A 16,296-nucleotide genomic window follows, 5' to 3' on the forward strand; every position below is an offset into this window, starting at 1 on the left:
GAGTTGAGATGTTGATCAGTGATCGTGAATATTTTTGCATTGTCGTCATGCGGACGATGATTCGAGTGGTATAAATGAAACTGGGAAAGGAAATAAATGATGATTCTGTTGAATCGCTTGAACATTTGTATTCCGCGGCATAACGTATACATCGAGCCCTTCTTCACGAAAATCTAAATAAACCGCACACACGAAATTTATAGATATACATTCGGCAGGAAAAAACAGCTTTGCAACTGTTGTAAGATTTTTTAATGCGATCGATTTATACATTTAAATACGTAAAAAACTAAGTGTAAGAATCAATCATATTACAAAAATTTTACAATTGCAAAGCCACTTTTTCCGTTGAATGCAGCCATTTAGTCACAAATGTCTACTCTTATAGCTATAAATCTTTTCTTTGTGTTGGTCCACGAGAGCTCCAAAGCGAGTTCCAGAAAAACGCTCTCCTACTCGCGTTCTTCTCATGAATCCTCAAAACGTAACATTAACGAATATGGATGTGTGCGTGCGTGCGTGCGTGGGAAGTATCAAAATTTCGGTCGCGTCAAATAACGCATTAACGTTTATTTATATCAACAGTGAACGAGCTGTTATTCATCTGCGATACGGCTAATCGCCAACGATTGGCCGTGATGTCTCCGATCCAGGAAAGACGCGAGCACGACGTTCTCTTGTGGACGACGGGAAATGTGTCTCGAATGTAAATCATTCCACATGGCGCTTTGACTCACAAACGCACACGCACATACATACACTCACACACGCTTAATGCATCAGGATGCGCCTCGGGGTGTGGATGCGTTTCGGAGCCCGACGCTCAAGGCGATCCTCAGGCGAATTATCCGACGATAATGCTAGCGTTAAATGTACAAGATCGAGCGATCAGAGTCACATTGTTCATCCCTTGGTTTCGTACATGATGATCGACCATCAAATCGCTTGCGGCCGGAATAACTTAGTGTTCTCTCTCTCTCTCTCTCTCTCTCTCTCTCTCTCTCTCTCTCTCTCTCTCTCTCTCTCTCTCTCTCTCTCTCTCTCTCTCTCTCTCTCCTTCTCAGCCTTCTCGGAGGCTACAGTCTCTCTCTCTCTTGGTTTGTCACGCATTCATGATGTACGTTTGGCGTGCTAAACGGCCGACCGCCCGCGTTCCTGCGAGTTTTGTCAATATGTTACGATTAATGTCGGCGAAAATTATTTACCGCGGTTGTTTAACGGAGTGTCACGTATGTCGGATGTATTGCCGCGAGTCTTATGCGTGGTTACGCGAGAGGCTATTGGAACAAAAATGACGCAAGCAGAAAATAGATCAACGCGCATTGCGTACCGCACGCAGTTTCGAGATCACGCTTGTAAATTATTATCTTGGCAGCGTATGATGCAATCGCTGTCCAGCGCGGGAGTCCTCTCAGCTTCAAATGTAATGTAAGGATTCATACTCTTATCACACATTTTTTTTTTTTTAAAGAAGGCTGAAGGCTGAACGTTGTCTAGATAGTGTCCAATGTCAGACGAAAAATCGAAATGTCACGTTTAGTATGTCGACAAATTTCAATTCTGAGATCGACTTTGCCTAAATTTCAGCAAGATTTTTTTCAAACGCTGAATGTTATTGTTTAAATAATATTCGATGTCAGAAGAGACACTCGGAGTGTCGTGTTCAGCATGTCGAGAAATTTCGATTCCAACTTCATCTAAATTTCAGCAAAATTCGCGAATTGTGCGGCGTCGAGGTAGAATTTTTTAAATCTCAGTAGCCTGCTGACAGACCTAAGCCAAGTGACAAACATAAAAAAAAAAGTCTCCAAGTCGCGTGAGCAAAGCCGCGAAAGGCGCCATTTTCCCGATCTTCCTCGTCGCGCCTCCGGTGAAACTTCAAGGCGTTGCGTCGCGGTTGCGTTTTACGACGTGTCGGCGGCCGACGGTTTCTCTTCGCCCGTTCGATCGTCGCATCGCTAACGAGAGCGCGTGAGTAAAGTCGAAATAAAACGGCGCAGTTGCGCCGGCCGTGACAAAGAGCGCAAGGGAATGAGTCAAAGGGGACAACGCAGAGAAGTGAGAGAGAGAGAAAGACAAAGATGGAGTGAGACAGACAGAGACGAGGAGGACAGAGGATAGACGCAGGTAGCTGCAATCCAATTTAGCGGCGGATATCCACGCGAGATCTTTACGATTTCTACCCACGAATAAGACAGGGCCCACTTACCGTGAAATCATATGCAGTGTCCAGTCACGGATGCCATTGCCGCCGCCGTCTCCTTCTCTTTCTTCTCCTCTTCCTCCTCCTCCACCTCTTCCTTCGCCATCGCGCCGACTGCCGCTTCTTTCTCGGTGAAAACCGAACTGCGTCGTACTTCGCGCCAGTAACCGCCTCGCCAGATGGCAGCACCAACTGGAACGATTCGAATCAGGCTCGATACGCCACGTACTCTACTTCGCTAGGAATCAGCGTTGTTATTTTCAACAAATTAACAGTGCCCATAATTGCAAATCGCTTTTTATTTATATATGTATATATAAAAGGAAAACGAAGTTTTTTTTTACGAAGTCAAAATTACCGGCTGATTAAAAAAAAAAAGATATTATTTGTTGTTTAAAGAAGTTTAAACTGCTGACTTTGTATCGTTTCTTTAGTGTAACTCATCAATCGTTTCCTTCTCTTAACGTTCCTCAATTATCAGGGATAATAGTTTCGTTATCAATTAACGACTAATGATACAGAGTAAACAATATACATGGAATTGCGTGAACGACGCGAGAATTACGCGAATCGTACACGCGGGACACGAGGTTTGAGGGAAACGTAATGAGCGAGCAAGTAAAACGAGGTTTATCTTACTTCTCCGGCTCTCGTAATTATCCATTATGCAATAACGCGGTAATGGTTCGCGTCTTGTTCTTAACGCCTCCTTTATTCCCGAGTACCGCCACCAAAGTTCCCAGGATCGCGCGTCGCATTTTCGTTCACGTTTCGAAGCGCTCTCAGACGCACGTTATTATTGAAATTAACTACCTATTCGAATTTAATTAAAGGTACCCTTGAGCTTTCCGAGCGATAGAAGTGACTTTGAATGTATATTTCGTTCTCAGTAATTATCGTATTTACTTTGCGGAATTTTTATTAAAAATCTGCGATTGCACGACTCGAAAACGAGTCTTTAAATAATGTTAATATTAAAAGAGATATATATACTTTTAAATAAAAATTATTTAAATAAATATCTTAGGTAACGAGAGATTTTTTCTTGCAAAATAATTGGATGTGTAATGTTCGAAATAAAAATTGTCAAATTCGAAACACAGAAATCACGATGAGATTCGAACGCCTCTTATAATAGGATATAATTTTTAATTACAGATTAATTTTAAAGACGAATGTTAAATTTTCATTGAAAAAGAGCCTAGGAGTTGAAACGAATTCTTGTAATTTTAGTATTAATCTTATTTGTGAGAAGTTTTGCCAATTCTAATTCTATTAAATATAATGGTTATAATTATTACATTCTCAAGCATATATTCCGAAGGTAGGGTATAATGAAGATTTCCCATCTTTAGTCTTCCTCATCGTAAGACCTCCTTTTTCGCCACGATATACCGACCTCGCCCACACTCATTTCGCGTCCCATCGTACACGCGGTAGCACACAGAACGGCGAAATTCCACGCCACGGAATTTGGAGGAGGTGACCGAGGAGAGAGACGGGAGGGATGGAAGGGAAGGTCGAGTGTTGTCGGAGCGACGATCCTCATTCGCGTGCGGGATTAAAATTCGAGTCCCACGGTACACGGTAGTCTTGCGTTCTCAGACACGATCGTCCGGGTCCTTTCACGTAAAGACGAGAGAGGCGCGTTTAAGCGCTTCGCAGAACCCTTTTTTTTTCCAGTCCTCCCCACTTTGCCCTCAAACGTCACGCACGTGTGTACGGTGCGATCATGGCAAAACGACGGTGCGCGATACCATCGAATCCTTCGTGAAATAGCGGATCTATGGGAAAAACATCCTCGGCCTTCGAGAGGTCACCTCGACAGCAGCTGGAAATGATGGACGTGTAAAGTAGAAAATTGTGACGTAAAGACTCTCAGAGTCTAACATACGCTCTGCCTCTTTTCTTCAATTCCGAGATCCACACGTGATAATTAACATAGAAAGAATGATTTGCTAAAGTACGTATCTAAAAATCCAGCTAGATACTGATCTGAAAAGTTTTGTTGGGCCATCAAAAATAATTATGTAAGAATCTCAAGCATGACGAGCAATGCTATAGAAAGTTTTGATACTTCAGCAATTATAGTTTGAGTGTCTTATATCTATTTTGATTTAACAAAATTTTTTTCAGATCTGTATCTAGTTAAATTTTTAGATATTTTAGCAAAATCATTTTTTCTCTATTATTATTTTTCTGTATTATGATAAATTTGAAAATAATTTTGTTGAACCACCTAAATGATTACATAACAATTTCAGTTGCTATAAAATGTTTGGACATTCTAGCAACCAGTTTGAACATCCTACAAAATGATTTTGATAGTCGAACAAAATTATGTTCGGGTCTACATCTAGCTAAATTTTTAGATACTTCAACAAAATCGTTCTTTCGCGTAAACGAAGAAAAAACGAATTTAAATTTCGCAACAAGCAAGAAGAATTGAGACGGTTATAATTACGAATTTAAATTTCGTCCATCGCGATAAATACAGAACCAAAAGATCAACTCTTCGCGGAACGAAGACTTCTTCTTTTCAGAGAACTTTCAAGTTTGACAAGTAAAGAGTTTCTCGCGGGCCACAACGAAATTATGATAACGGAATGAAATTGTGTGTGTGTGTGTGTGTGGAATCCTGCATCTTGTATGCGTTCAATTAGTACTGCATACCGAGCAATTTACGTAACTTTCAATAGAGCGAGATACCGAGTTGCGATGCAGGATTTTGTCGCCCGATCGACGTGATCGACGAGAAAGAAGAGATAATGCGTGCAAAAGAACAGCGTGGCGAATTCCCGTGCGCGGTATCACAATGCACGTAAAAATGTTTAAATCACGCGGAGAGACGAGACGAGAGGAGAGAGAAAGAGAGAGAGAGAGCGTCATCGCGGGAAAAACGTCATCGCGCACTTGCTGACACGGTGAGAAACGGTGTGACATTACTCGCGCTTCATCAGACGATAATCTATGCGATCTCCTAAGGGAAAATAATACGCGGTATACGCGACGGTCACAGCTGTCGCCACCACGTGAGGTTTGAATTACCATCAGCGAGAATAAAAATCAGAAAATTACACTTTGTAACGTAGCGGTACGTTACGAGCATTATTCATTGTCTTTCCATCCATATGTTTTCAATTATCTTCGCCTGTGTGTTGTTTCAATACCGTCCACCGTTTGTGTCGCGTGAGTATCGTTTAATATTTTTATAGAAAAATAATTTCGCTTATCTCAATATATTGTACATGCATGCGTGTCTCTCGTAAATTAAATTCGTTTTTTTAAGCATCTCTCGTTCACACGAATGCGATCCAGCAAAATACGAATTATTTGTTAATCGACACGATGCTCTTTTCTAACTAAAATGTTGGAATATTCTACAAATATTCTTCTCATTAGTATTTGTGATTATAATTACATGGTAAAATGTTTATGGTTAGAAGCTTTTTTTTAATAATTATTACTGCTATAATGTTAGTAATAATAATTATAGATATTTTTTGTATAAACTATAATTATTATTATTATTAACATCAAAGCAATAATAATTATAAAAAAGGAGCTCCTAATAATCATTTTACCATAATCATTTTACCATGCAATTACCAGTCATAAATACCAAACAATTTTCCCTCAATACTGCTTCATCTTCTCGGATTCTTCGATCAATTTGGATCCATATATTATACTTTTTAATTTTATTAAATCAATGAGAAATTCAAAGTGTCTACGTACAAAACTGTATCGTTTCTTAAATACTATTTACCTCACAAAAAAAGAAGAAGAATACTTTACAAACAGTTCTGAGATCGAGGTACCAGTCGAATGCCATGACAGCGCCGAATCGATTCTGTCAGGAAGAACAAAAACTTTGTGGCAGCGCCTATTATATCTGTCGGTGCGATCGCCGGCAATTCGCCTGACATTCTTTATTTTTGCGGTTGGCCCGGGGCGAAAAATAACGACGTCGTTCCCGCGATCGAATTCGGAGTGGCGGCGACCACACTGCCGTGTGACCGCCGACGAGTGCGTGTCTCGTTCCCAGTCGTGTGCGTGCGATATACACGGCGGCGCGTGCGCGTGCTTGAAGAAATATACAACGGGACGCGAGCGCGAAAAGCGTCGCGGCGCTGGGCGTCCTGCGTTACGTCGAGCTCCGTCGGAATGTGTAAATATACAAGCTGCGAGGCGAGAAGAGCGAGAGAGAGAGAGAGAGAGAGAGAGAGAGAGAGAGAGAGAGAGAGAGAGAGTGAGACAAGTTGTGCTCTATATACACGGCCACCCTGAATTTATAAGAAGCCGTGACTCCACATGAGTGCGATACGTGACGTTCGTGTGGAACGTCAAAAGCGTATCGCCAGATTTAATGTTCCTCTCGGCAGGATGCGTATCTCAGCGAGAGAGGCCGAGATGAAAAGCTTAACCTTTGTCAAGTAACACGATCGCGAAGCGAGGTTGCGATCGAAGAGACAAGAAACATCCGGTTTTTCGCAGGAAACGTTTAACCAGTGGAAACAAAAGGAATCGAACGAATGGACCGAAGTGACATTCATTTATTGTGAAGAACTTTGTATATTTCTTAAAGATTAATATTATTACACATTGAAAATTATGATATTCAAAGAATTAAAGGGATCTCTAGACGCTCAATATTATTGTGTAATTATTTTGTATATAATATCATTGATATGAATTCAAAACAAACAGTCTGGAAGCTCAATATAGCTTTCGGACGATCAATAATATTGCATAATATTTTATATTGTACAATAATATTGTCTAGGGCCGCTTTAATTTCTTATTAAATGTTGTAACTTTTGACACATTATCATTTAACTGTAACTTAATTTTATAAACATTATTTTTACACTTCCAATACCTTTAGTTTCCAGCGAAAAACAAATTGATTCCGAGATTGACTAGAATTTGCCGCGGAATTATTCATGTCGCTGGGATTTTCAGCGGAGCATAATGACAAATCGCTAAAACTCGATCCGCAAAAAACGGATCGTTAATAGTAAGTACGCGAGAGAGGAAGACAGATCGAGAGTATGTATATATATCCGTCGGGATGCAAGGTTAAATCCTTAACGCGTTTAAGTGCAATCTCGCTTGGCTAACAGGCGAAGCAGAACTAATTACCCGCTACATTAAGCGTCATCAATCAAACCTTTTTATTTATCAGTCATTTTTTGCGTATTCCATTTCACAAAAGTAACGGAACACAAGCGGGACGCGTGACCTTCTGTGGTTGACAATATAGGAAGCTTTTTTTTTTTATCGCGACGTGTAATTACGGTCGAATAAGGATAAACGTTCCCTCCCGTCCACCGTCGGCGGTTGTGCGAATTGATCGACGATATCGCGTGTTCTTTACCGCGTGATTTGCGCATTTACGTAATTTCCCGCATAGGCTAAACAGTGTAATCGTGTGTACAGGCGGTTTAAGAATGCCGCGAAGAATGTCGTAGGAAACCGCCTCGGAAAAATTCTTTGTCCTTTGTTTTCATGCTATCGACTATTATATTAAATTTTATTCAGAAGTTAAAAATTTCTTTTACCGCAATAAATTTTTTACAGTGTTTTCAAATGCGTAATAGCGCATTAAGTTGAGAATCAATTTAATTTGCAATATTATTATTTCAGCTGCAGTTTGTATGATTACGTTTTCAAATCCAAAAGCAATCGGGGCACGCAGTTTATTTAATTAAAAGCTGTGTTTAAACTTACATAGAAATTATTACAGGCACCAAGATTCAGCCTCGACCGCATTTAGCGCTTCTTACTATTTGTTTTAAAAATTCATTGTAATAACTAATTGATTTTAGTCATTTTCTTAGAAGCGATATTTATAGAAATCAGTATATATAATTTTTATGAACATAATATTCTAAATAAATATACAAGTTATTGCGTATTCGCGATTTATCTTATTTATTTTATCGCGTAAACGATTCCTTTGACTTCCAAAAGACAATTCTTCTCTTCTTCTGTTCGCAGGACTCGCAGAACGGCCCGGTGCTGGACCGATGGAGTATCTGCTCGGCTGAGGAGGAACCGCTGGTCCTGCAGCAGTTCCTCAGGTTCGCCGAGACGCGTCCGTTCGTGCAGCAGTTGCTGCTGGCCGCCGGAACGCCGGGTACGGATGCTATGTCACCAAGCAGACGACCTTCGCCACCGACGATGCCACTAGCACACCTACCACCCCCGTTGCATATGCTTCACTGTGGCCTACCGCCACCGGGTTCTCGGCTACCGCATCCGCTGCCACCGCCCCCGCCACCACCGCCATCGTCGTCTTCGATCTCGCATCCCTCGATGTCGCCAACGGCACAAAAGCACTACTCCTCGTCGACGAATCCTACCGGCGGTGTTAGCAGAGCGAACTCGCCTCCGCGTTCCTTAGACTCGCATCTAACGGTGTCGCCGTTGAATCGGCTGCAGAGCATGCAGCCGTTTGACTTCCGAAAGTTGGGTACTCTCGGATTGCCGGCATTTCCGCCTTTACCGCCGCCGCCATCATCCGCGGAGCAGCTCCTGCAAAATCGAAAGTCCATGAGGAATCCGCAGAGTCCCCATAGTCCACCTCATCACTCATCCGCGACGTCGCAGCTGCAAAGGCCGCATATGCCGGTCGCACCGGTCTCTTCCTCGGCGTTAACCTTCGGTCATCCACTCTCGGTCGCAGTCTCCTCCGGAGCGTTACCACCGAGCTTCCCAACGCACTTTCCGCCACCACCGATGGGTAAATCATCCGGTTGCATCGGTGGACTCACCGTACCCGCGGACGTGCACAGCGGTGGTGAGAAGAGCAGTGAGTTCGGCTCGGAGGAGGACGAAGATGATGAGGAAAACTCCGACAGCGCATTGAATCTTAGCAGACGGGATGCCGCTATGTCAAAGCACATGATTTCCTCCGAGCAACGGCATCCACCGCCGTTATCGCTCCAGGCTACGCCATTGGGTAGGCCACCCGGCATACCCGGCAGGAAGCCGCACTCTCCGGGTAAGCGACCGGGCAGCCAATGGGGCGCCGCCGCAAACATGCCGCCGAACCTTGGTACACCTTTCATTAATCCCACCACCGGCAAGAAGCGCGTACAGTGCAACGTCTGCTTGAAGACCTTCTGCGACAAGGGCGCCCTGAAGATCCATTTCAGCGCGGTGCACCTACGTGAGATGCATCAATGCACTGTCAAGGGTTGCAGCATGATGTTCAGTTCGCGTAGATCGCGCAATCGACACAGTGCGAATCCAAATCCGAAACTGCACTCCCCGCACTTGCGCCGCAAAATCTCTCCACACGATGGCCGCTCGTCTATGGCGCATGCCCTAGTATTACCACCGCAGGTTGGACTTCCGGTTCCCGCTACTGGTCTGAATCATCTACCTTTCGGCTCGTTTCCATTGCTCACGCCACCGCCAGATCTCCGTTCGCCGGCGTCACTGTGCGCGCTGGACTTCAAACATTTGGATCTGTCATCCACGCAAGCAGGTCAGGGCAGACCGTACGATGAGGCGCTGCAGCAAAGAATGGCGAGCACGGGTCTATCAACGACTACGGCCTCGACGACGATGCCAGTGCCGATGTCGAGCGTCGGGGCGACCACGACTACGACGACGGCGCGAGGTTCGTATTCTGGTGGTGGCGCATCCATTAGCGCAGTCTCGCCGTCTACCCAAGCATCATCCATGATACCAGAAGGCGAGGAGGACGATGACGATGACGATGGTGGTATCGTCGTGGTCGCCGAAGACGAAACCAGTAATCTGCCATCGAGGTTACAACCGTTACGTACCGAAGATGACGAGCAGCCGGCTGATTTTAGTCTGGCGAAGCGGCCGAAGCTCTACTTTGGCGACACCGCAGACGAAGACCTTGCCAGCAATCCCGATAGCAACGAGGATAACGATTCGATGGGCACAGTTGACCAGCAACCTTTCTCCGTGAATCAGCATTCGCTCAACTCGAGTTCCTTCCACAGCCGAGGTGTGCGCAAAAGAAAGTCCCAACATCCCACGAGATGTGCTGTGCCGGCGGAAGTGCATTCCTCGTCTACCGATGGCGACTCCTCCAATGACGAAGAGCAGCGAATTCAACGGCGGTGTCTGTCGGACGGCATTGCACCAATAGCAGAATTTCAGAATCAGCCAGAAGACATGTCGATGTCTAGGCTTGAGGCGGAGGAGCGAAAGATACTCCCCAGCTCGCCGAGGAACCAAAAAAGCTTTCATGATCGCGAATCAGACTCGCGCTCTCCGGACACCGGCAATAGAGAGCGCGAGATAGCGACTAATCGACGTGATACTTTTTCCTCTCAAGACAACGCGGAGGATCTACCTCAGGACGAGCCGCGTGACTTGAGCTCAAGGGCGAGCTCGGTCAAGTCGCCGAAACGACAGATTACTCCAGAACCAAAGACCGACAATGCGCCGCCATCAAGCACGACATCGAGTGGGGCGATGACAACAACGACGACAACGACAACGACGACGACGACGACGACGAAGGATCCCGACGCGATATTGTCGGAACAGAAAGATCGACGATTGAGCACGGAAAGCGACGAAACGTCAAGGGTGAAAGAGGAGACAATCGCGAAAAAAGAACCCGCCGAGGTGACGCAGGAGGAAGGAAGGCCGATGAACAACGAGGAGCACCAGGAGGACGAGGAGGACGACGATGATGAGCCCATGGAGGAGGTCGAGGAGGAGGAGGATGAGGAGGAGGAGATGGACGACGCGCTGCGCAATCAAGAAGGTGAGCGTCCCGATGATCCCCCCCGTGCCCCGAGCTCGGTCGACAGCCGTCCAACGACAGCCGACGACCTCTCCCACGACTCCTCGACCAACACTTTGCGTCAACTCGAGTCCTTGTCGCAGGGTCGATGCGCGATGCCGTACGCCGAGACGCAGCGGGTGGCTTCGAGGTCTGGCCGCGGCTCTACCAGCCCTATCAGCCTCACGACCCACCAGGAGATCACCATGGACAACTCCTCACGTGGCTCTCGTTCATCCAGCGCCTCACCCTCCACAGTGGCCATGGATACGGACAATAGCCTGATCACGTACGCACGTTACGAGAACGGCGGCTTCGTCAGCACCCAGGAAGTGCCGCTCGACCGTGAGAATCCGCGCCGTTGCACTGCCTGCGGCAAGGTCTTTCAGAATCATTTCGGTGTCAAAACCCACTATCAGAACGTCCACCTCAAACTGATGCACCGCTGCAGCGTGGATGGTTGTAATGCGGCCTTTCCCTCGAAACGATCTCGTGATCGCCACTCGGCGAATCTCAATCTGCACCGGAAATTACTGTCAACCTCGTCGAGCCCGCCGCTTTCCTCCAGCCTGCCACCGAGCCTATCGCCGCGTGTCGACGACCCGCAAATGAATCCGCTGCTACACAACGAGTTCCTGGCACGACTCTATGCGGATGCTAGTATCGGCGCATTGGGCGCGTACTCTTTAGCACCTGGACTGCCGTCCGCGGTCGATCTAGCGGCTCGAATACCACCACCACATCCACTTCTGCTGCCACCGCATCTTGGCGCCACGTTCCCGGGTCTAACCTCGTTCGCATCTCACTTGGCTGGTCTAAACGGCCTCACTCATCAGCATCTGAATCACTTGACGAGACTGACCCAGGAGCAAGGCAACAGGCATGCGTCTATTTCGGGTTCGCCTGTATCTTCGCCAGGCTCGGACGATCGCAAAGAGGAGGCTAGATGCACTGTACCCGGTTGCGAGCGCGTCTTCGGCTCCCGAGCCGTACGAGACGCGCACTCGAGGGATCCCCAGGCCCACCGCGACCTGCCTATCTTATCCACCAGCAGCGGCTCGTGACCGATCTCGTTCTGCGGCCGCAGACACGATTATTATCCCTTACTGTGATGCCAAAATCCTAACTCGGCGACTCGGCGATTCGGCCGATCGATCACCGATGATCTCGTTTCTAATTAGGATCGGCAGACCTAGAAAGCGGTCTTCCCCACGAATAGGGCACGTTTCGTTGCTCTAAAACGTTCCATTCGAACATGCGTAAAAACGTGCAATATCGAGCGGAGTGCGTGCGGAATGATCGACCATCAACGTGACCGACATGAAGCGGTCTTGTTGATCAACGCCTGCCCATGGAGTAAACGAGCCAGTTCCAATGTGGTAATATCTGCCTGCCAGTTCTTCCCATTTCTCAGATTTATATACGTCAGAACGCAACACGCGAGTTTGTTGGGCTAATCTAGTCAATTTGGAAATCTCGATTTCGTGCGTTGTCGGAAACGACGGTAAAAGACGCGCGCTGAATCGTTGCCAGTTTATTTCGCTCGATTAATCGAACTAATACTGAACTAACAAAATTCTGGGTAATGTCAAATTTTAAACTTGTAGCAAAGATAATTTGAAGCGATCAAGAGAAATTTACAAGACGTACGATAAATCGAATTTTGTAAAAAGGATAAACGATTAGGTATTACGTAAAATTTTTATTTTAGTTGAAACGTGTGTTTTTTTGTAGCGATACGCGGATTATATCGCACAACATTTTTAAATTTTTTCTCGCTTTCTCTGAGCAAAATTAAATAAATTAAATAGATTTGTAGTTTGAAATTATAAAATTGAGTCTCTTAAAAATTTTATTAATTATAATATTTGAGGGGAAAAACAAAATGTATTATTTATTTATTTTTTATGCACGATATATTTATTTAATGTACTTAAATTTTACGATTCCGTACAAAGATCTTACTTCTACATTTCTACATTTTATTGACTTTTCTTTACTTTTAGAAAAAAATAAAAAGTATACTAAAATTATTTATTGTCATTGAAAGAACACAAATTGTGCAGTAATACAATTATTAAATTGATTCCATTCATGAAGTTTACTCAATCTGAGAACTTGAATTTTGAGAAAAATATTTTTTGGACTTTTGATTCTCGTGATTTTTAAGGGCTTACTTCAATAACGAGCTAACCCATGTTTTGTAAAAATGTGTTAGCTTACTATTTCCCGTCAATTTAATTTTGAAGTTTATTTTCTCTGTCTTTACAAAATGTAGGTTAGCCCACTATTGCAGTAAGTTCTTCATTATAGAGCGAGCGCACGATACAGCGCGCGATATGTCCATAATATATCTCTTTCGTACTATTATATGAAGAGTCGCATTGTAAACACTGGCTGGCATAAAAGTTCAGGATTTGACTGGTCGACTAAACTGCCTGACTTTGAAGATCTCCACGTGGCGATCTTCGCGTGGCGTGCGATCATTTCTTCCACGAGCGCAATGCCGAGAAACCGACGACGGAGCATAGCGAACGATGAATTCGCGAATATGCGGCCGTATATATTGTTTCGTCTGTCCGATCGTCGGGGTTAACTTAACATAATCAGGGGTGAAAGAGAGGGAGCGAGGACGAAGGACGAAAACATTAGGAGAATGGACTGAGCGATGTCCCCGGTCCCGAAGGGCTAATTTCATCATCGTTGTGATAAAGTAACGTTAGCGAATAACGCCACTATTTAACCAGTAATCAATTACTACCGCTGTATATAATAAACAGACATAGTACCTTTCGGTGTAAATGCGTAACTATATCGTGACTAAGTTCTACCAACGCGCGCCCGACGCGACGCGGTTAACGGCGATTAGTTTTGTAAATGTGAGATGAGGAGAGCCGGTGCACTTTGTCGAGGGAAGGGAAGGAGAGCGACGTGTGTCACGTCGCGACGACGGCAGCTAAAAGGAAATGCAATCTTAATTTAAGAAGAGGGATCACCCTCGAGAGCTCGAAGGCTGAAGGGATGAAAAAACGGTCGGGCGTTTGGTATAGATAAACGAGTGGATCGACCAGCAAATCAAAGCGACGGCGTGTCTCGCGCTAGGTAAATGAGAATAGATAGATTTTATTTATTGTTCCCTAGAAACCCCATACACAAAACGCATACGCACATACCATACGTACATACTCGGAGACACATACACGACATGTACATCGATCATATACTAGAGATACTCAAATAAGAGATTGACTACCGTTCGCCATGTTCAGGACAATGTTTAAGACAGAATGAGATAAATTATGCATTAGGTAATGAGATATTCATGCATCTCATTCTGCATCTTGCCCCCACACTTTATTCGCGAAACGTTTTGGGAATGTTTTTGAGATGTAGGGAAACGTCTTTGGAAATCTGTATTGTATAGATAAGCACCATCCCGAATATGGCGGGTCATACACACAATCAAAGGTTGTCTACACAATGGCCAATCTCTTACCTAAATATCTCTACGATACACTGTACCCGAGCGGCCAGTAGCGGGCACTGCCGCGAGTAACTTCCTCCTCTAGGACTTGCAAAATCGCATTGTCGTTTTTACGTGGCGAATCAATTGGCGCCGGAGGTTCGCTCCCGTTGTTACATATTGACGAAGGAAATCATGTGGAATCAATTCCGGAATCGAACGGGAGCGCAAACCTCTCCCATGAGATGATTTGGTTGTACATATATACTTTATTTTCGTATCTATACATATATAAATAAATATAAATATATATATAAATATATATATATATATATATATAAATATAATTTGTGGCGGTGCGCATCGATGTCGCGGCGCGCACGAAATGTTCTTCGGGAACGTACGCGAATACGCGTAAAAGAGACGCGTAAAAGAGTGCGTTTTTCTACGAGCCTTCGATCCTACGTTTTGCATTTCCGCCTCCCGAAAAAGCGAGCGAAGTTCCCTCTTCTCCCGCGACACACACGACGAAACTCTACTACTATTATGCATTAAGAGCGAGCGTAATTTACAATTGTAATTATGTATAAATCGAATGCTACGATGTATATTATAGATCGATTATAAAAAACACACTCATCATTATGAAAATAAATACCTATCAAAATTAATTCCCGCTATACATGCATTCTTTTTTCCTTTTCATTTCTTTCGCTATTATTCTTGAAACAGCAATGCTACATTATCGATAATGTTCTAAGATGCAGTTTAGTAGATGCATATTTGTCATTTATTTATAGAAAATATAAATTTAATGGTTTTGGTTGAAGAGTAGAATGGTAGTTCGCAAAAAGATTTTGAAGGGAAAAAAAAGTATGATGCTCGAGTGAGCGATCCAGATTTATATCTCTGTTTCCGCCTTGACGAAAGAGTGGGCAGCTTTTGGGATGTCGACAGGAACAGATACGTCACATGTGTAAAAATGAAAAAGAAGAAACTTTACCACGCCCACGCGCTCTAACGTGGGTCGACCTCGTTTTCGCGGAAAGAAGATCCTTTACTAGCGATGCCGGATCGTTTATCAGAGAATCTCACGGGCGTGCACGTGCACGCCTACTAATCCGCGAGCCTCACGAAGAAGGGAATCTCCCCGATGGAAGGGTTGTTCTCGGTCTCGACGCCAAGGAGAATCACATATTCGCGATATGATGATGAAATCCGGGTCTTAATAGTTCTATGTTTCAACATTTAATAGGTCAACAATTAAATTTGTTACAAATATTTACGATTATATGAGATGTTAATTATATGTACTTACATTTATATGAAACAAAATATTTTAATGTTAGTCAACATTATAGCAATAACAATAATTTATTTCTACATCCGTTGTTAGAATTTACATTTGTTTTCATTCCAAGTATAATTTATTTAATTCAAAAAATATATAAAGGAAGAATAGAGTTATAAATTATATTTATATTATAAACTAATAAAATAAATTTGTTTTTAGAAGTTACTATGAAGAATTATCTGAAATTATGCGCTGATATGAAAGCTGAAAGATTGGACAGCGCTGAAAAACTGAATTGAAAAATGCAATTATATTTTTTTCTATCGAGTACAAAAACGATTAATTATGTTTAATAATTATTGCAAACTCTTGACAAACAAACGATTACATAGCATTTGCAGAGTTTTTCGACTTGAAGAGCCTTTTATGTAGCAGCTCAGATCATTCGCTAATACATTGAGAAAAAAAGTTGTTAATTTGACTAAACGCGTTTAATTCATAATGATTATTTGGTTCAAATATTTATATATTTAGATTAATAAAATCTTGTAATT

The 16,296-nt window shown here is 43.8% G+C and overlaps 2 protein-coding genes across 7 annotated transcripts in view; one reads left to right on the forward strand and one right to left on the reverse strand.

The window, feature by feature from the left end:
- The window catches only part of LOC105144232 (uncharacterized), a 303,924-nt gene extending 288,805 nt beyond the window's left edge, over positions 1-15,119 (forward strand). Inside the window, exons 5-6 of one of the 2 annotated variants that reach the window (XM_087411508.1) lie at positions 8,207-10,967; positions 11,090-11,354. In XM_087411508.1, the coding sequence (XP_087267634.1) occupies positions 8,207-10,967; positions 11,090-11,265 (2,937 nt within the window). In that variant the 3' untranslated portion in view covers positions 11,266-11,354. Of the gene's footprint in view, positions 1-8,206 lie in introns of both variants that reach the window. The other variant, XM_011052998.2, reaches the window with a different exon arrangement.
- The window catches only part of LOC105144233 (uncharacterized), a 242,057-nt gene that overhangs the window by 129,397 nt on the left and 96,364 nt on the right, over positions 1-16,296 (reverse strand). For all 5 annotated transcript variants that reach the window (XR_015546775.1, XR_015546776.1, XM_087411509.1 and 2 more), the window contains one exon: positions 2,210-2,395. Coding sequence is in view for 3 of the 5 variants with exons in the window: in XM_087411509.1 (XP_087267635.1) it covers positions 2,210-2,395 (186 nt within the window). In the remaining 2 variants the exon portion in view is untranslated. The remainder of the gene's footprint in view (positions 1-2,209; positions 2,396-16,296) is intronic.

Source organism: Acromyrmex echinatior, chromosome 11 (assembly GCF_024713525.1).
Source record: "Acromyrmex echinatior isolate Ae372 chromosome 11, ASM2471352v2, whole genome shotgun sequence".
Taxonomy (NCBI): domain Eukaryota; kingdom Metazoa; phylum Arthropoda; class Insecta; order Hymenoptera; family Formicidae; genus Acromyrmex; species Acromyrmex echinatior.